Raw genomic sequence first — 20,828 nt, forward strand, 5'->3', positions numbered from 1 at the left:
CAGTGTGACCGCGGACTTATTGATTAAATAAACCGCACGACCATCAATAACATACCGAAATATACCTTCTTCTTTTGAAAATATACCGTCATTATACCGTATTTCTTAAATGATTTTCCGCGATCTTGATGTTCTATTTAATATTGCTAGCTCGTTAGAATTCTCAGCGCTAAAATTATACATTAATCCGATTCATCAATCAACTCTCCACAAGATTGACTACTTTTCAGGCCTTTATTTTATTGGAATGTTTCCAAAGTAAGATAAAACTAAAAAGGTGAACCAACATAAAAAGCATAAAACCTTACGTGGTGGTCATGGCATGTTACGTAGTTTGACAACTTGTTGCATGTCAACCGGTGGTAGGGTATGTTATGTTCATTGTGTACCTTATTTTCATTAGGTAAAATTAAAATTCAGTGTTTCCCGCTGTGCCTAAACATTAATAGTGACTTATCTTATACTGACATGTTTTTAACTTTTTCATGGTGTTTTTAGATACATTCCCGGTATCTATAATCTGCAAAGTTTCGTTATGTGGATATCCAACACCGAATTAATTGTTTTTGCATTGATTGGAACCTGATATTTTTAATTTTTCCTGAATTCGAGGATATTCGCCTCCCCAAGGGTACTAAATGTTGCCTTATTGGGGAACAGGGCAGAACACTTTACGCAGCATGCTGCTGATCCTTACTGTTTACATATGTATAAAAAACAAGTAAGTAGTTATGGAAATTACGATACCCTATGGAAATTTGATACCCTGTAGGACTAATTACTAATTTTACTAATTAAAATGAATGGACAGCTGAAATGTACCGATATACTTTAAATATACATAGCACTAATATTCTTCGTTAAAATATCCCGGAAAGTATAAATATACCGCAATCGTTTACACTGTCTGTTTCGTCAAAAATATGCCTGAATATACCAAAAATGTTGTGAATACTCTATATAATATACTGATGTACCATAAACCACGAGTGAGTGATCAAACTTAACCCATTCGATCCCGCACTTTTTAAACAAGTGAAAACTTTGAGCTGAAGAGTGGATAATATTACTATTTATAAACGCTACTTGTAGCTTCATTAGTTATTTTTGCATAAAACCAAATGTTATCAAGACAACATTCACTGGAAGTACATTAAGTCTTCAAAATAAATACAATTCCTTCACAAATTTAAAAACCCCAGGTCTACCATGGGCTAATTGACTAATCCTCAAACAGCTGGCTACTGGCGGCATGTTACAGCACTGCCTCACTTTTGCAAAATTGGGAATTTCGAAAGTTGAAAAGCGTAAAAAGTCGGTAAAAGTATTAAAAGTATTTATTTGTGAGTATTTATTTCAAAGTACTTGGCGGGAATGGAATGGAATGGAATGAAGTCAGAGAGCAAGAAGAGTGCATAGATGAAGAGTTGGCGTTAGTGTTTTTCTTGCTGTCATGTGTGTCTGTGCTAGCCCAATAAAAATTCAGGTGTGTAAAACCCGCTACCTATGTTCGTTGATCCCACCGGTACCGCCGGACCCGTCGATGGACAGTGGCAAGTTCAAGAAGAAAGTTCAGGGCAGCAAGAAAAACACCAACACCAACTCTCTCTGCTCAGAACATGACGAACAACCTGTAATACAATATTACTTTTAAAGATTTATCAACTCCCTCAGGGATTCGAAGATTGCGCAGCAGTGCCCAGAACATTGTCTTGAAGATCTTAAGATTTACTTCCTATTACATTCCATCCCGCCATGTACTTTGAAATTCTATATCGAAAATAAATACTTTTAATACTTTTTTCCGACCTTTTACGCGTTTTCAGATTTTTCGAAATTGTGAAAGTGTTGTAAACCGCACATACACGTGTTTTATTGCCGAATTTTATTGCCTTTAGTGGCTGCATTTTTTGGCTGGCTGGAGCAACCGGATTTAGACTGAATCACCCATCCGCCCACCGGGAGACCCCACTATGAGCGCCAGCGAGGAATTCCAGAGCTGGCTCAACGAACAGCTGCGCCAGCTGAACACAGACGAGGGCGTCTTTGGCTCCTACATTGTGGGCATACTCGAGGGCGAGGAGTCGGAAGAGGAGAAGGCGGAGGCCCTCGAAGGAATTCTCAGCGAAACCGGAGTGAGTTCTGAGGACCTGGCCATGAATGCAAGGCTGCTAATTGCTACTTTCCACAACAGTCTGCCAACATTGATGAGCTGGTGGCCACCATAATGCAGAAATGGCTGCACAGCCATCCCAGTACCGATGAGCCGCCCAAGAAGGGCCTGGACATTGATGTGAACGGCCAGCTGGCCAAGCTGCTGTCCCAACAGAAGCTGCAGCAACCCGCCGCCAAAGAGCGCGAATACACGGAAGAGGAGCGCCGCATCAAGCAGCAGATTCTGGCGCAGTATTCAGAGGTTTCCTCCCCAACCGACTCGAATCCATTAGCAAATCCTTAACATGTGCTTTGCCTTGCAGACTGCTGTGCCTGGTGATGACGATGAGCACTCGGAGCCGGAGAGCGATGATGACAGCGGCGCAGTGGCGCGCAACACAAACAAGTCCGATGTGCAGGCCTTGGCCAAGGAGAAGCGTGAACAGGCGCGCCAGGACAGTGCGGCCAAGAAGCTGAAGGACAAGGAGGATCGCGAGAAGCAGAAGCAGCTGCGCGAGGAGAAGAAAGAGAAACGCAAGACCGTCAAGGGTGAGCGCCGTCGGTAGTGCCCCCACAAATAGATCCTCGAAAGCAGGAGAAAGAGAGGGGCGCACGAGTCAACCCCCCGCCTAGATACTATACATATATCTGATATATCCTGTAAATTATATACACCCCCTTACCTTTGACTTATGACTTTCGATTTTGATTTGCAATTGAAACGCCAAAGTTTTTGAATGGATATTTTTAAAATGTCTCGGTTTTTTCTGGTTTTTTCTTCCATTAATTTACTAAATTAAATTTAAAGTTGCAGCCACGAAGATGCAGCGGGGAATACCCACTGTCTCGCTCTCTAATGCTAACTTGGCCAACTGTTTACGTTTACATCGCGGCTAAGAATCTCAAATGTTCACCTCGCTGTATATATATTAGGATTATTTCTATGTTATTTATGGATCCGTTTCATCGGTATGTTCTTGGCCTTCATCTTCGGCTTCTTCCTCCTCATCGTCGAGGGCTTCGTCTTCTTCGTCCTCCTCATCCAAATCTGGCACTGGCTCTGACTCTAGCTCTGCCTCAAACTCGGTATCCTCGGGATTGCCTTCATCATCTTCCGGATCATCAGTGTCCTGCTGCTCCGCCATCAGCTCCTGCGACACCTTCATAATGCTCTCCAGATCGTGCAGCTTGAAGCGTCGATTGTTGGGATCCAAGCAGTTGGCTTTTACCTCCAAGTAGTCGCCAATTTGCTGCTCATCCCAGCTGGAATACTGACACACACAGATTAAACCCAAGATATTACATCATCTTCAGCGGGACAAATTGCCGAGACTTACCACAGAGCTGGAGGTAAAGAGCAGCTGCTCCTCGCCTGGTTCCGACTTGACTCTGAGAAACTTTTGCAACAGGCTGGCCTGCACATCCTTGCGCCAGAGGCACAGGCGAGTGTTCTTCATCCAGTCCTTGTCGAGTAGGTCCGCCTTCTTCATCAACAGATCCACCTGGTGAAGCTTCACGAACTGCTTCTTCGGCGGCAGACTTTGCGGCCGCTTCGAGGTGCTGGCCAGCGGATACTCAAAGTCCTCGTCGCTGGGATCCGTTTCTAGGTCATCGTCATCATCATCGTTTTCCGAGTCGTCATCACTGTCCAGCTTCGAGTGGCGACGCTTCGTTGCCTTCGCGGTCGTTCCAGCAGCCTTTCGCTTGCGACTGCCCTCACTGCCACCTGCTCCGCCAGCGCCTGCTCCAGCTCCAGAGACTCCAGCAACGGCCAGACCGATACGCGACTGCTTTGGTGGTCGCTTTTTGGTGGGGCGCCAGTCCTCCTCCGAATCGGAATCGTCGTCCGGACTGTAGTCCTCCTCGTCGCTTTCCACAAATGTGGTGGTCACCAGCTCGGTGCGACTTCGCATTCTTTTCTCTATCCCCTGGATGCTCGCTCTGTTGCTGTGTGTTGCTCCTGTTGCCGAGGTCGAGGTTTTTTCTTGAGATTTTCTTAGCTCCTGCGCTCCTGCTGCTGCTGTTGCTGCTGCCACTTCTGCCTGCTGCTGAATGTGTCCCAAAGCTGAATGAAAATTTGATTGTTGACTCCGAAAAAGCTAATTTCCACACGCACACATGGACATATTTGTTCGCGCTCTTTCCCACTAATCTGTGTGGACTCTCTCTTTGGATTCCTTGGTGTATCCTTTGCGGAGCTTTTGATTTCGTGCTTTTCCATTCTCTTTATATTACTGTGTCTCTCTCTTGCTCGCTGTGTGCTTTTTTCGCGCGCTCACAGGGTTGCAGTTCGTGAGGCCACAGGGTTGTATTTGATGATTCGAAGGGATATGCACGTGTCTTCGGCAGCTATAAAAAGCGCGCACTGGAACTTAAGGAGAGCAGTCGCTTAAGACTTGTACTACCGCCAACGTTTAATATAACTTCTACTCCTCTTAAGTTGGGAAAGTTTTCTTATCTATAAAATTAACATATTTCCCCTTCACGATGACGAACAAAAAAACAATAAATTTGTATTACTTATTTGCCTTTTTTTAGAGTATTTATATTTTATTTAAACATTTACGTAAAGCTGGACATTGGAGCACACATACACTAAGAGTCTACTATACTTATTTAATTGCTACTTCGTTGACGTATTTTCTATGCAAATTTCTAATTTCATTTACTCATGACTCGTCGTTCCTCAACTTCTGCTACTGCACTTAAACATCTAGTCGGAATGGTCTTCTCATCTTCACCATCGTCCAGCCATCCCTTAGACCTGCAAACGCTATACACGCGTGGGCGTACCATAGATGGAACCAGCGCCGAGTCCACTCCCAGCATTATTCCGCCTCTGGGCAAGCGGCGAGGCTGGCTGGATGGCCGTCGGTCCATTGTTGTTGTTCAGCAGGCGACGCTGCTGACTGTCCGAATAGGCGCGTTCTACAATTGGTGGAACATACAAATATGTATACCGTTATGGGTATCTCTCCCGATCTTGTCTCATGCACTATGGGAAGGAGGAAGTCTTTCTGCTCGTGTTCTCTTTGTGTTTGAGGCATGCACATTTTTTCTTACATTTTCTTTTCTCTCTCTCTCTCTCTCTTGCTTTACCATATATTTTCCGATTCTTCTTTAAATTGTTTAACATGCAAAAAGGAAAATTACAAAAAAAAATAAATATATTTATTTATATATTCGATAAGACTGGAGTTGAATGTGGGTGCTTGGGTGGCGTTAGCTGCAGTCAATGATTATGTGCAATGATTTTAATTTACAACTGCTGGAACGTCCCCCGCAGTGATATCTGCTTTGGCAACCGTGTGGCACTGCTGTATCTATCCTCTAGGATTTATCTTTCAGGCACGTAGGCCTTACGAACTTGCATTTATTTTGATGGGAAACAAAACCTTGTGCCGAGGGGCCCTGCCGCATGACGCATGAAAAAAAGTTTGGAAACAAAAATTTTAGCCTTTCAAGAGTTCCCTTTGATCGCCTTTGCAACAGAAACCGTATGGTTATAGGTTTAACTGAAATTTTGATGGTTAGATAAACCAACTTTAGATAGAGTAACCCCCAGACAGCAGGCCTTAGATAACATGGACAAAGAAAATTTGAAACGCTGACAGAACCCCAAAGAAACATATGGAGGAACGGACAAACGCTTTGTGTTGTAAATCTTAATGGTAATTGTAATGGTAAATTATAATTAAATGTGGAAATCAAAACCAAAGTGGAAGGATAGCATGCCGAATGAGAGGGTGTTATGAGAGGAGTGCAATCAGAGCCATGTGGCGATGGGAAAACCGATGCACCTACCTCGAAACTTCAGGCCCTGGGCCTCGTTGATGATGGCCGCCAAGGCCGGATGCTGGTAGCGTTCCCGGAATATGGCCGAACCATTTGTGTTGCCATTCAACGCGGCACCATTTCCATTGACATTGGCATTGCCATGATGGTGCTGCTGTTGCTGTTGCTGCATCATCAGCAGCTTATGCTGCGGCGTGTGCTGCGGCGTTAGTGATGTGGGGGGCGTGGCATTGCCATTCTTATAGTAACGATTTTGGTTGGGATCGTAGGAGGCCTGCTGCTGCTGTGGCTGCTCGTGATTCTGATTCAGTCGATTGGCCATCTTGATGGAGGCACAGCGCTCCTCCTCGTTGTTGCGCATCTTAAGGATACGCTGGTCTTGCACCGAGTACCGCGAGCCGTTGAGGGCATTGAGCTGGTTGAGATTGCTGACTTGGCTGCTCAGCTTCTTGCCCCGAAAGCTGCCTGCTGGTGAGCCATTGTTCAGCAGAGTGCCCCGCGAGGAGCTGCCGTTCGTCTCGGTGCTGTCCCGCGATGCCTCGCGATAGCTGGACGGACGATGCGTGGACGGTGGCGTATCCAGGCCGCTGTCATGGGCCGAGCAGTCCAGTTCGATTTTGCTGGGTGCACAGCCTCCTCCTCCACCTCCACCCGTGGGCAGCATGGGTTGAACTGCAAAACACAGCAAAGATTAGTTGGAAACTTCCGCAAAAGCAGGGGAAAGACTCACCTGAGTGCCGCATATCGGTGGGCGCTCGGGGCTTGCGGTATAGCCAGTCCCTGTCCAGCTCATTGCCATTGTCCGGTGTGGCACTTACCCCACGGAAGAGCCTGGGACGTCGGAGTTGAACCTCCGCCTCCTCTGTCTCCTCGTCGACCACCTGATTGCTGCCGAAGCTGCTGTTGATGAAGATGCGCCTGGGCGACCCATACAGAGCTCCGCCCTGCGTGAAGCTGTTCTGTGCAGAGGCATAGCCGTTCGAGTACCGACTGAGATTCGCATTGCTGTGGTGGGGTATCTTCTGGGGCGTCGAGTGGTTCGTGCTGATGCCGCTCAAGTGGTGGTTGTGGTTCTCGTTGTTCAGCGCACTCAGATCTGGTACCGAATCGGAGAAGAGGAAGGGATTGGCGCCACCATAGCCGTTCAGGCTGCCAGCTCCGATCTTGTGGCGTGCCAATCCGCCACCCGTTCCATTCGTCATCAGCCAATCATCCAGAGCACTCGAGTAGGTGCCACCCAGTCCAAAGTGCTGGAACTGCAGCGAGGCATGCGACACGGGGGCAGCCAGCGAGGCTCTCGAGCGCGGTCCCTGGGCAATCTTCAAAGCTCGTCGTCGCTCCTTGGAGGTCATAGTGCATTCCTAAAAGAAATATGTGGTTAGTTTTTAAATCCAACTTCCTTTTTTATTCATGATTTACATACCTCCAAAAGCTCGAACCAATCCTCGAGGCCATCGTCGCAGCGCAAGAGCACACGACCCTCGCGACCCAACAACAGTCCAATGGCGCTGTATGAGCGCCGATTTAGCCACTCCACCTTCTCGACATCCACCAGCTTGACCTGAGGAAGAAAGAACAATGGAAAATCGTTAGTTAAACAAGTTAAAGGCTAAAGTAAGTTCTCAAAAAACTAAAAGAGTTGTGTGGGTGCTCAGTGTGGGCTGATTCACAATGGAATTACTCGTGCGGGTGCGAATGGGGTCAGGGTTTGAAATTAGTTAAAGGAACTGCCAGGGAAATCTTAAAGCTTAGATTATTTGAGTTTTAAGACTTAAGAACAGACATTGGATGTAGAATAAAATAACCAAGAAAGGCACACAGCTTTAAATCAATCTCAAACATTTCCTGCAAGCAATTTCTGGAAGTTCTGGCAGATTGGAATGCATTCAAGCTCAACCTTTGCCTGTGGTCTGCCTGTCGCCCGTCTCCCTGTCTTTAATACAGGGCTCGGCACGGCCCTATCCCTGGGGTGCGGAAAAATGCTCTGCTGCTGCGCTGCCCTCACGTACACGCGTATGACAGTGATTCGTACCAATACCGATAAAGTGAAATGTTCCGTTTTGCGTGCGTTTTCACACACAAACGCAAAAACGGCTCGTTAATTGTATGGGTGCCGAGCCCTGCTTTAATATGACAAAATTCCTATGGCATCTACTGAACTCATCTAAAAAATGACATTCTTATGGATTAAAAAAACTAAACTCCTGCAGTTTCTAGCACAAAACTTTTACTCCGTAAAAGCAATTTTTTCATTTCCCTCCACTCTACACCTATGTATGTACATATAGATTTCCCTAGTAAAAATCTCTGGTATAAAATGCAGCTCAATTATTTATAGGAACAAGAACTTTATCCCTCTAACAACTTTTGCCGCCCAACAATGCAACAATTAAGTGACGCTCTCTTTTTTTCCCTTTTTTTTGCATTTTGCAACTCGGTTAAAAGTCATTAGGCCAGGAGGCTCTTCCATGAGATTCCCTTTTTCTCTCTTTCTCTACCTTAGGGAACAACTTTTTTAGCATGTTAAACTTTTTATTGAACTTATTCTTATGTTTTTTATGAGTAAAAACTTAAAGTTTTCCACCGCTTCTCCCCCTCTCCTGCTGTTCTACCAAGTATTATGGCCAAGAACTATGCGGAGGCCATTAGGCAAATATGTCAGCAGCTTCAGAAGCACCAGCAGCAGCAGCGTGTGGCAATTAGCCAAGTTATGCGGCCTCTGTGAGTTTTCCCCTATTCCTCTCCTCCTTTCAATATTTTTGCTTCTCTTTTTCTCTGCTCTTCTAATGTCCAACATAATTAAGTTCTCTAAGAACTGTAGGGGACGGGGAGACGGAGCTCTGTTCCCTTTTTATGATGGAATATGGCATCAAGTTTGGGGCCAAAACGATTGCTCTTTCGAGTGTGTCGAGGGATTTGCTCATCATGTCACGATCAAAAGGGATCGAAATGGGAGCTCACTTTGGGAGTAATATTCCAAAATATGTCTCGTGTGGGCGCATACATCTAACAGATACATCAAACTAAAATATTTATAATATTACAGCAACTTTTGATGATGCAGAGAGAACATTAAAAATAATCAAAGACAAGAAAACTAAATAATAAAAATTATGGTAAGCTTAAGCTTTTTTAGGGTAATGCTTTTCCAATATTTTAGATAATTTTGACAATATTTGACAAATTCAATCGATTCGCAACCCGATAGTTCTCCTCTCTCTGTTTTGACCTTTGTTTTTCCTTTCCCCAAAAGAGTCTGACCTCATACTACACAAATCCATAGACCCCTAGCCCACAATAGTTGCTTTGAATTTTTCCATTTTACTTTCGGTTAACAAATCTCCAACCCAACGTTCAAGGTCGACATTGATCTGCCTGCTGTTATTATAAATTATTGATATTTATGAGATTTTATGAACAAATTGCATTGTTGTTGCGCGCGCTGCCTGTATGCCCCTTGTGTATTTTGACACATTTAATGGCATGAGCTGTCAAAACGAACACAAAGCCTCATGTTTGCTACGGGATTTTTGGCATTGCAGCAACATTTATTGGAAAGCAAATATTTTGTATTATTATTTGAAAGTGTGTGCTGCATATGGTGTATATGGGTATTTAATGCAGAAATTCTTCAGACATACCCCATCATCTCTGGAATAATTTTAGTTGACTTTTGTTAATGTATTTCCTTCTAACTAGTTTAAATTAATTATCCTCATAGTTATCATACAATTTCTTGTAGCTTTATCCCTGTCTATTCAATGAGTACCTTTTAATTATGTACTCCAACCATTTTTTACATGATTAAACACTTCAGCAGCCTTTGCAGGGCTATCATAAAGCCAGCCAAGGTCCTTCAGTGCAACCCAATTAATAATGCTCATTAATGTTGGAAACAGGTGCAAAAGTGCATTTCCCCCAGGCATGCTTCTGCTACCCTTCTCTAGTCCCCATTTCTATACAGCACTCTGATGATGAAAATCAATATTGATTTCAATCACTGTCAAAGTGCAAAGAGCTGCAAAAATTCTCAGCGTAAAGAAGAAAATTGAAAATGAACTCGCAGCCCGCAGGCAGATGGGGCAGACGCAACTCTCATGCCTACATATCTCTCATCCTTTCCATTTCCCCTTCTATGCCCCTCTCTCTCTCCTTTTCTATCTTCATCACCTGTTATTATTCTCGATTGATTTCCCTCGACAATCAGACCAGCAGACAAATTTCTGTTTCATCTGCCAGACGATGAAAATGGTTTTGGAAAATGTATGCAAAAATCAAATTAAATAATTAGATGGAGGGACTGTCGGTCGCCTTTCACCCACATTCTCCTCTGTCTCTGTCTCTGTTCCACCTAATTGATTAAGTTGATTATATTGACAATATTGAGATACTGAATCATTGAATCACTGTAGTGTCAATAAAACATCAATGAACATGCAAAAAGCACAAGAAAACAACCAAAAGAAAAGATAAAATGTGATGTCGCCTTCACTTTTGAGTTCCTCCTAATGAAGCAACAAGCATTTCTTTCTCTTTCAAACCCTCTCCATCTGTCTCTTTCGGTTGTCCATGGTTGTTGTATATGCTAAGGCGTGTGTCTCGGTGCGTGTGGGTGGCTGTCTTTGATGTTTCGTTGGCCATTTTTGGTGGCATTTATTTTTTTGGTCTTCAATTTGAAGGTCTTTTAGGTGTAGTTTATGGGTCTTTAAAAATTTTGGATTAATTATACATGTAAATTGAATGATCCGAAAGACAGCACGATTAATACACCTGGAAATTTACATAACGATGGGGAAGAAAATATAATTTTTGAAATATTCTAAGCCATAAGTGAATCCAGGGATCGTTTTGCTCCTCTCAAATTATACACTTCCAAATATACAATTTTCCCTGCACATTTTCTGTTCATATTCTTGGCAAACGAAATTCATTGCGCCTTTAAATTCTGCCTAATTTCTTTATATATATTTTCCGCCACACATTAAACAAGTTAATCTCCAGCATGGGGCATCATTCCACCTGTCATTATTTTTCTTCCCTGCCCTCGCTCCACGAGGTTTATTTACTTTGGAAAATTTCCCGCACAGCAACACAGCGAACATTTTTCTCTCGATTTTTTCTTTTTTGTTATTTGCGGAAAACAACAAACAAATAAAGTGTATTTTAATTTAAAATTAAACAACCTGCTGGCTGGCTGGGGATGTATTGTATTGACAATGCTTTTAAGAGAGATTTTAGCCGGAAAAGTGCCAACAAAAACGGAAAGGCAACATCAAATTTTAAACAAAAATACAATTAAATTCAGCAAAAAGCAGCAAAGAGAGGGTAGGAGGGGGATACAAGTAATTTTCCCATGATCTCTTTGCGAATGGCGTGGCGTTTGCTATTGTTGCATTTTTTTGTGCATTTTCCTTATTTGTTTAAGCAGCAGAAAAACACGAACAACAACAACAAAAGGTAGAGGCAGCTTCAGTTGCTGAGGCAATAAACAATTTCATTGCAAATCGTGTTTCAGATACACTAACAAAGGGTATAATTAAATTAAATGAATCTTACAGAGGAGAGTAGAAAGCAAAAGGTCTCGAATTTCCATTATTTTCTGATTTTTTTATTTTGAAATTTTACTAATTTAACATCAAGAATAGAGCATCAAATATTCCACCTATCAGCTTTAAGTTTTCCCTCTCAACTTATGTTGTTTTTCTTGCATTTTGTTGTTCCTGTTTGTGTTTTGCCCGTAGTCTTTTTTCTCGTATTTGCTCTCTTTTCATGGAAAAGTTGGTACGTAGGGTTGGGGTCCGTAATGGGTTAATGCTGGGGTGAGCAGCGCCCCTAAGGGCGTGTCGTGTGGGATTCTGGAGCGCATAGTTGGCCAAATTAACATGCAGCAGATGCAGCAGTTTTAGCCAATTAGTTGGATCCTCAAAGCAGAAGTTGAAGTTGTTCTCTCTGCTAGTTCTCCCAAGAAAACTATTGCCCATAAAACGGATAGATAGATCTATCATCTATATATCTCTCTCAAATGGCAAAACGTGACAATGTCTGGGCATTGTCAACCACAAAAAGACTTCATTTATAAGCAATAAAAGAAGGTGTATCATATACACACCCAGTCATACACACTCGAATATGTCAACGGAGACTTCTGAAAGTGCAGGTTCAGGTTCATAAATCTCTCTGTCTGCCTTGCAATAGAATTTTGCACAATGCGCAGTAAATAAAAAAAGTTTTGCATCCCATAGAGAACAAATACATATGTATAAATTAAAGTTAGTTTCTTATATTTTCTAAAAAATTTAAAGTATTTTTTTCTCATAGCTTACCTTAAATATAAATTGTCCCATATCGGAGGCACGTTCATTGGCCGATCCCGAGGCCCTCTTGAAGCAATGCAAGTAGTCACGAGTAAGCACAAAGTATCTGCAAGATACAACACACAAAAAAAGAGATGTTCAACAAAAACCATTCACGACGACTCCAATGTGACCTTTAAATGTACGACTTAGAGTACGAAAATATCTGCCCAGCAAATCTCCGGCTAAAGGTCAACAAACAACAGCAATTTTAAAGTACTTTCTATACATATTTATGTCCCTGGCATTTGTTATTAATAAATCATAAATCATGCGCAAAATGAATCACAAAATGGTGTAAACATAATGGAAAAAGAAATCCTCTGGTGCCAGTGCCTTTTGCATTTTGGTTTTATGACTTTCCAAAGACGATAATAATAATGTGTGATTATGATTTTATCGCTTGTCGTTTTGCAGCAATGAAAATCGGTTTTTTTAAATGCGATTCTGCATATGAGAACATCATATAAATATTTTTTATTTATTTATCTGAAAAAGGCTTTAAATTTGTTTTGGTTTGTTTGGGTTCCAGCTAATGGCTCACTTCCCTGTTGGTAGCTTTTCGCTGCTTATTAACGTGGTCAAAAGCAAAATTGCGGTTAGGAAATTACTGGCCAAGAGGCAAACGTAAACGGTTTGTTGTTTTGCTTCGGTGGGTGGGTTAGAGCCATTCCCTTTTGGCCAACCACAGAGGTTAATGATCATTGGCGCAGGGGATTCTGGGTGCGGCAATCTAAGCCAGAGATGAGCGTGAATTTAATCACTGGAAACTGTTTCGAGGGGTTTTTGTTTCTGAGAATAATCAGCGAATGAGTTGAGTAATTATTTCAAAGAAAACAAAGTGATGATAGTGCCAATATATGGCATGAGTCTGTTTTTTTGCAAAAAATAGAGCTATACAATTGTGTTCATCTTTCTATTGATTTTTATTTAATTTTTTTAGCAATTGTGCGTATCAAAACTGATTACTTTTGGAACGTTTAATGAGCTCTCTAACATTTAGCCATTCAATAAAATTATATAATTATATTCTTAATCATAAAAAAATAATAAATACAATTATATTCTGGCATATTGTCACACATAAAAATCAAAGTATAAACCGGGGCTTAGTTGGTGTCATTAAATGTCAATTAAAATGGCATGCATAAGCGGACACACGGATATATTTACGATAATAAATTTACCATACTCGTAAATATATTTCAAAGAGTTCAAAGAGCAAAAGGCTGCAAAGCCAAACGAAAATTTTGCATTGAAAAATAATTAAATTTCAATTAAATGAAGCGCCAGGACACTCAAAAGAGCCGTTCACTCAGGATGCCAATTGGCATTATCTGGCAGGACAGAGGACACAGCGCAGAGGTACGTTTCAGCATTCAGCGCAACTGTCAATTATGACCATTTTTGCAATTAACAATCCACTCAGAGGTTGTGGAAAAATGTTTGCATATTTCAGTCCTGGCTGCCTGTCTGGCTGCTGGTCATCCTGCACCGCGAATGCAGATTGCGGTGTAGGTAAATTTAAAAGCGCTTAACATTTATGGGTAGCCCCTTTCAGCTTGTACCCCTTACTCACCTTTCCTTCCAGCGGGAGAACAGGCGATCCCTTTGCTGCCAGAGGAGTCCTCGCTTAATGGGCCCCGTCATGGAGGCCACCGGAATGCGTCCAGCCAGCAAGGATTGCTGCAAAACGCAAAATAGACAGAAAGAGAATGAGTTGGGGGCATGAAATTTGTTGCTGATTGTGCATTCTTGTTGATTTAATTATGGAAAATAAAATACTATAAAGTAGATGTACATATTTATGTACGAGTATATGTTTTGGCACATCTATGTATGCCTCAGCTGTTTTCTACTCGTAAAACAGCCAATTTCCAACAGAGAGCGAGAGAGAGAAAGGTGAAGAGGCTCTTCCACTCTCTTTGCACTGAAGGAGCTCCATGATTAATGTTGCTTTAAAAACGCTGCCACTTGCGACACTTTTTCAGCCCCCCACAGCAGTCTCCCCGCAGCTGCCACTCGTTCTTCCCTTTTCCACTCTCTAAAAGTATTTCCCTTCGCTGCCCCACTCGAATTTCTCTGCTGCCATAAATTCTGTTGGTTGTTGTTCTGCGGTTTGTTGTTTTGGCTTTATGAGCATTAAGGCAATTTATTATACCCACCATAGTGTTATAATATTTTACATTAACAAATGTGGCATGCCAGGCAGGTTACCCAGGTCCTGCTCCTGGGCTTATCCTGCGTAATTATCGTGTATCTGTGGAATGGTGTATCATGGAAAAGTAAGGGAAAGAGATTGAATTAAGATCTCTGTTGGAGGATTGATGGAAGATAGTAATCGATTCAAAACGATACTCTCCTAGAAGGAATATTTATTGAAAATGTTTAACACTTAGAACTGAGTATCTCATAGATACACTTCTCTAGAAAACCAGTGGGAATATCTACAACTATCTACCAACATGGATGAATGTACTTGGCAACAAAACCGAAATAAATGTTCCTAAACGTACAATAAACAGCAGATAAAATGCTCCAACCATCTGTTGAATGCTACGCCAATCTTCTTTGATTTTTCTTTGCCAATAAAACTGTATTCCACTTACAAAGTAAGCAACTTATTAAAATCTTTTCGATTTAATAACTCAATATTGGAACTTTAAAACGCAGACAAATGAAACCCCCAGGGCTGAAGCCCCAAAAAATTTCAGAGTCATAAAAAAGCAAAAAAAAAACAAACCGACTCGAATCCCATCGAATTGAATCGAATCAAATTAAATCGAACGAATTGGTTTTCGCTTCCACCAAAAATCTTAATGAGATGCTTACCCCAAAGGCTAAAAGCCAACGAAAAATCCATCAAAATGCTAACGGCTCGTTTTATTTGCGATTTGACAAAAGCGTGAATCGAAAATCGAATTATAATTGAGAGATAGAGAGACTCAGAAGCGACAGAGAGACACCCCAAATCTGGTAGCTGAAAACAATTTCTACCGAGCAAAAAAAATCTCTTTGCCAAATGCCCGAAACGAGTCAATAAATCTTTTGGGGCTGCTGAAATTGAAGATACTTTTCGTGTTTTATCGGCACTGTGGCATCTCGTATCCTATCCTCTTCTATCCTATAAATGGAATGAAGTTCTTAGCCAGTTCTCTTTGGCACTGGTCCGAAATTAATGTTAGTCACGAGCACAGACAAAAGGCCAGACAAAAAGCCAACTTCAAGCTCAATATGGTCAAGACAGAGGGAAAGAGAGAGAAATCGGGAGAGAGCAGAAGAGAAAGACAGAGACAACAAGAGATGGTAAGAATCTGTGGGGATAATTCTGCAGTAAATAGGAAAAAGGAGAGAATGAGGTATAAAAAACTTAGCTCCAAAACTTAATTTAGCGCATTAAAAACTATTGTTAGAGCAAGACAGGCAGAGCCAAAGAGAGGGAGAGAAAAACGTGCAGCAGCCATTGCACTTAATGAGGAAAATGAGTTTGCTTCTGCCCCTTCTCTAACCATCGGAAATTGGGCCCAACTATTTTGTGGGTGGAAATAACATTTCGTTTTCTAGCTGGCAGATATTTGTATTTTTTTTGGGATTTTTTTTTTGCTATCGCTTTGGGTTTAATTAAATGGAAAACTGTGTCAAAATAGTGGCTAATGGAATGTCTTCTTTTGAGGGTTTAAGATATTCTTTTGTATAATTATTTGGGTGGCAATTAAGTAGTACTTTGGCTAAACATAATGTGCAGTGACAAAATGTCAACAAATGAATTTGTGTGATGTGCAGAACTATGAAAATTTGAGGTTAGAGAGTAAAATAGTAAAATAAATCACAATAGCGAGTCCCAGCTTCGATTTTCCATGCAAAAACTTCCTGAATATTCCTGCACCGTTGTTGCTCATTTAAAAGCCCTCTCTAAATTCATAAATTATTATTTAAAAAACTATTTTCAAACGAAACTTTACTGTCTTGTGGGACCAACTTTTAGTGCCATTAAGCCCTTACATTTATCTTTCTTATCTTGCAGCGTTTAGTGCTGTGGCTGCTAAGACCTACCTCTATTTGCCTTTCATTCAGAAATTATCTTTGTGTCTCGGTTCATTCCGCTACCTATTTATTCAGTCTGCTATTTAAAGATATGTACTCCCCGACATACATATATTATGAATTCTTTATCATTGTTTAAGTAGAATTTAAATGAATAATAAATGTATTTTTAATTAGCAGAGCACACGGCTCACAGATACCCAGATACAAATGCAAACTGGTAAAACAAAAGTTGAAAAGTCAGAATAATTTTGGCATGATTTTTAAGTATTATTTGATTAATTTCGAGATTGTGTTTTTGTTCCGCGCAAACCAACAGCTAATTTCTGTTGCAGTTTTTTTCTGTACCTCCTGTTGCAACTTTCCAAAATGATTATATAACTTCAATGTCATAATGCCCTAATTTTCTCATTGCATTTCGTGTCATTTTTTTATGGAGTTTTCAGCCAGTCGCTGGTTGTGTGAGTGTGTGAGAAAATTTAAGCAATTTGCTGGAAATTCCTCCTCTTTAGCTGCTGCTGCACACAGAGTCGGTTCAGTTGATTATTTATGCTGCGGGTTTTACTCTTACGAGTATAATATATTTCTGGTATTTCTTTTTGATTGTGCATTCAGTTGTTGGAGCCTTATATAATTACCTGGCCAGTCAGCTTCAGCTACAGCCAGGCAGCCAGCCAGGCCAGACCCCTTTTATGGAGGCTTTTAATTGAGGTTGCACTGCCAGATACAATACCATCTCTTGATGGATTCACACCCTGTTTTTTTTGGTGTTTCGATGATGCCCACACAGAGAACTGTTGCCTCTTCAGATTTCACTGGATGGAGCCCAACCTCTCAACATCTGCTGTCCCCCCTCTATTAATAGTCATCAAAGTTGAGTGATTTATGGCGGTTTCCCTTCGTGTAATCAGGCAATGCCAATGCAAAATCTGAGACATTTGTCAAATCAAACAAAAACAAAAAAAAGATGTAAATTCATCAAAAAATTATGGTTCGTTCTTTTACGAGTACTCCTACATTTATCAACAATTATGTTTTATTTCCGTTGGCCTCAACAAAGATAGGGTTCCAAACCCCAAATGGTGGACCCCGAAACATACACATTTTGGGCAAGTCATTTACATGGCCAGAACGTGATGAAAATTATAATTGAAAAATAAAATTGTTATGCTTTTTGTGTGTACTAAATTATGCCTAAATTTTGTTGGAACTTTTATTGGGGATTTACTGATAGAATTGATGTGGGGTATAGTCCGAAAAGAGCTGGCACAGAGGGTACTTAGAAGTTTAATTTAGGAAAAGAAAATATTTTTGAAAGCAGAAAGTGAAAATCGTGATAATATTTCATTCACAATCCTCTCTATTCATAACAACTTAATTAATCATCAGCTCAAATGACTAATAATAAAAAAGCGAAACAATTGAATGGCGCAAAAAGTATCTTCAAAAAAAGTATCTCAAAAAGGCAACAGCCACTAAAGTCAATGACTTTTATAACTTTTTTAATTTAATTATGAAATGAAACTACTGTATGGTACGGGTAGGCTTTTCATTGGTGGAGTTCAGTCAAAAGAACAAAGTGAAAATCTCTGTGCAACAGCTGGAAAAGTAAAGGGAAAAATGTAGCAGAGGTAGTGGAAAAATAAGAAAAAGTTCAGGGATAGGGGTTCGGGCAAATGTGAAAAGGTATACCAGAGCCTGCCTGCTTTTTATTTAATAAATATATATTTTATATCCCTCTTTTTTGTTGCCGGTTGAGAGCACAGCAAGTATTTATGACTTTTGCTGGTTGGGTGGTAAGAGGAGCAGTTTAAACATCAAAAGAGCAAAAAGAGAAACAGACTTTTGTTTGAACAAAAAGTCAAATATAATCCGCAAAATGAAAATGAAAATTCAATTTGCCCAACAAGACATGTTGAAACAATTGGAAAAACACAAGAAAACTCTGTTCAAATGTTTGCAGTTTGAAAGTCAACCAAAAAATCTGAAAAAAGAGTTGGAAAGGTGCGCAAATATTGGCTTACCCAATGCCAATCCGTGGGGAAAATCATATTTGCAGAAGGTTCAAAGATCTCTCCCAAAAGGAGTTCGATATTGTATCTCTTTTCTCACACAAACACACAGGAAAAAAACGGAAAACGGATAAATATCTTCTATATTGTATCTTTCACGATCGAACCGAACCGCTTCAACATCCATTGACGACTATTTTCGAAAAAAAAAGTTCTGCCGTTGAGCCAAAGATTTTCATGACAGAGTCAAACCGCCGCCCAAACATTTTTTGTTTTGTTTTTTTTTTTTCTACATCACATATGGCAAAAACAAGCCCAAGTCTCTGTTCGAGTGTTATTGTATGGCTGTGGCTGTGTATCTGTGTTCTCTATGAGCACATGCAAAAAGTATCTGAGCGTCTGTGTGGCTGTGTATCTTTTGCACATATTGTCGTTGGTCGTCTGTCGTCTGCCGCGTGACGTGACACACATGTGGGCCATTCTAAGCAGATTTTCTGCCGTAGCCGTTTGCCGTTGCCCCGTTGCCGTTTGCTGTTGGCCAAACATGTGCCTACGGTTTTTGGCTTTTATGGTTTATGTGTTAATAAGGCGACCTTCAAGGCGTACCGCACCAACCAAAGAGGCTGCTGAAATCTCTGCCTCTACTCGCTTTCAATGTGTGCCAATGGATGGATGGGCGTGTGGTAACTAAATGAATAAAGATTGAGGCAGTGGGGCAACATCGACCATTTGTGGTCAAGTTTCATGGGAATTTATGCCGGAATTTCGAACTTTAGTTTTATTAGAAATTCCGTAGAATTTTGTCTAATTTTTCGGCAACTATAAATCACACAACTTTCTCAAGCAATTCCCTAACCCATTCCCCTTACCAACGCTCGTATTTTCTATAATTTTTGTTGTCTGTCAAGCTGCGTTTGTTCTCCTTTCAAATGCATTTGTGAAAAACGAGAAACGTTTCTCAATGGGGTGCCTTTCCCGCTCTGAAAGTAAATCGAAAAATCTCTCACAGAGAGAGAGAGTCAGAGATCCTGCAGCGTCAGAAAAAAAGAATTTATGCTGTTTCTCTCGCGGTTTCTCAGAATATATTCATCTTCATCATGGCTTTACGCGTTAGAGGTGGCCCTGGACGCGCCGTTGGGTCTGCCAAAAACAAATTGGGAAAACGAAGAACACAGCAGAAGAGTTTTTAAACATTTTCTGTGTGCCATGTGTGCGAGACAAGACAGGGAAATAAGAAGTAGAAAGAGAAGCAAGAGAGCAGCCCTTGAACTTGGGCCGACAGGCAGGAAGTGTTGGTCCATTGCCTCAAAACACAGGGCCTAAATGTTCCGCTGCTGGTTTTTGCATCAGTTTTTGGAAAGGGTATGGGAGCGGGTAAGGGGACTTTGAAAGAAGAAAGGAAACTGTTTGCTTAGGGGAGGGAATTTATGAAAAAATGAAAAATAATGTCTGAACTTGAGCTTAAATCTAAATTTATAATTAAATCAAATTACATTTATTCTACGTCTATTAAAGTTCCCATCAAATATGAATAAAGAGATGCGGGAGATTTTTCTATCAAATATCATTAGTTGCATATATGTATGTACATTATATCTCAAATATATTTCTATCAATAGAATTTATTTCGAAAATTCCCTCAAATAGTACTTAAAACTATGATCTAACTGCATAACTACAGCAGTTACAATGATTAATAATGTTCTAAGACTTTTAAGAAACCTTTTTCTATAGTTTAAAAACATTTTTTCCAGCATTCAATAAATGTTTTTTAATCCAAGCTTTTCACCCGAACATAGAGTATTCCCTAACCGACCTTCTCTTGTGCCAAAAACTTTCCCCTTTTATTTTTAAAAATTCTATGCATATTTTCAGCAGCACCTTCTCAGATTCTACACCCGTCACAGCTTCCTTCCTTCCTCCCTTCCCACCCCAGTGACGCTGCTGATGGCGTCATGGGGTCTCCTCGATAAATAAAAAAAAGCCATGCGGTTCTCCTCGAGAGCTGTAAGGTGTTGCAATTGAGGTGGCAGCGCCCCGCTTTTTTTCTCTCTCTCTCTCTCCTCGATGAATGTGTATCTTAGGAATACTCGTTTGGTGTATGGTGTAGTCGTATCTATTAGCCGCAACTATGTAAGGTCACGCCTAAGCATGGGACCGCCCCGTGAAACAAAAACACACAATTCTCACATGCTGTTTGCAGTTCAACTTTGTATCTAGATACGCGCACAACATTCGGAATGTCCCAGTGTGTGTGTGTGGCAGTTGCCAGTGCCAGTTCTGCTGCCTTGCCTGATTATGACATTCAACATGAACACGTAGCGAGAGTGCAACACATGCGAATGACAGCCGCTCCTCTCTCTCTCTCTGGTATTTTCTCTGTATTTCTGACAGCAGCGGAAAAACTGCAAGCCTGCGAATTTTAGTCGAGTTTTCTTTCCCTACCGACTGCCACGTTGTTGTTGAAAAA

The 20,828-nt window shown here is 41.1% G+C and overlaps 3 protein-coding genes across 8 annotated transcripts in view; 1 reads left to right on the forward strand and 2 right to left on the reverse strand.

Annotated features, from left to right (window-relative positions):
* Positions 1-1,857: 1,857 nt before the first annotated feature.
* Positions 1,858-2,850, forward strand: LOC117901687 (coiled-coil domain-containing protein 43). The gene is made up of 3 exons (XM_034812529.1): positions 1,858-2,135; positions 2,195-2,416; positions 2,478-2,850. Exons 1-3 carry the CDS (start codon positions 1,974-1,976, stop codon positions 2,718-2,720), a joined length of 627 nt encoding a protein of 208 aa, XP_034668420.1. The 5' UTR covers positions 1,858-1,973; the 3' UTR covers positions 2,721-2,850.
* A 117-nt stretch (positions 2,851-2,967) lies between these two features.
* On the reverse strand, positions 2,968-4,259 carry LOC117901685 (glutamic acid-rich protein). The gene is made up of 2 exons (XM_034812528.1): positions 3,492-4,259; positions 2,968-3,425 (listed from the first exon to the last, which is right to left on the reverse strand). Exons 1-2 carry the CDS (start codon positions 4,065-4,067, stop codon positions 3,105-3,107), a joined length of 897 nt encoding a protein of 298 aa, XP_034668419.1. The 5' UTR covers positions 4,068-4,259; the 3' UTR covers positions 2,968-3,104.
* A 418-nt stretch (positions 4,260-4,677) lies between these two features.
* Positions 4,678-20,828, reverse strand: part of LOC117900976 — a 41,820-nt gene continuing 25,669 nt past the window's right edge. For 2 of the 6 annotated variants that reach the window (XM_034811564.1, XM_034811567.1), the window contains 6 exons: positions 13,882-13,988; positions 12,273-12,369; positions 7,373-7,510; positions 6,680-7,310; positions 5,959-6,621; positions 4,678-5,082 (listed from right to left, as the gene is read on the reverse strand). In XM_034811564.1, the coding sequence (XP_034667455.1) occupies positions 4,928-5,082; positions 5,959-6,621; positions 6,680-7,310; positions 7,373-7,510; positions 12,273-12,369; positions 13,882-13,988 (1,791 nt within the window). In that variant the 3' untranslated portion in view covers positions 4,678-4,927. Of the gene's footprint in view, positions 5,273-5,958; positions 6,622-6,679; positions 7,311-7,372; positions 7,511-12,272; positions 12,370-13,881; positions 13,989-18,370; positions 18,415-20,828 lie in introns of those variants that run through there. The other 4 variants (XM_034811568.1, XM_034811569.1, XM_034811566.1 and 1 more) reach the window with 4 other exon arrangements.

The sequence above is a fragment of the Drosophila subobscura genome, chromosome U (assembly GCF_008121235.1).
Source record: "Drosophila subobscura isolate 14011-0131.10 chromosome U, UCBerk_Dsub_1.0, whole genome shotgun sequence".
Taxonomy (NCBI): domain Eukaryota; kingdom Metazoa; phylum Arthropoda; class Insecta; order Diptera; family Drosophilidae; genus Drosophila; species Drosophila subobscura.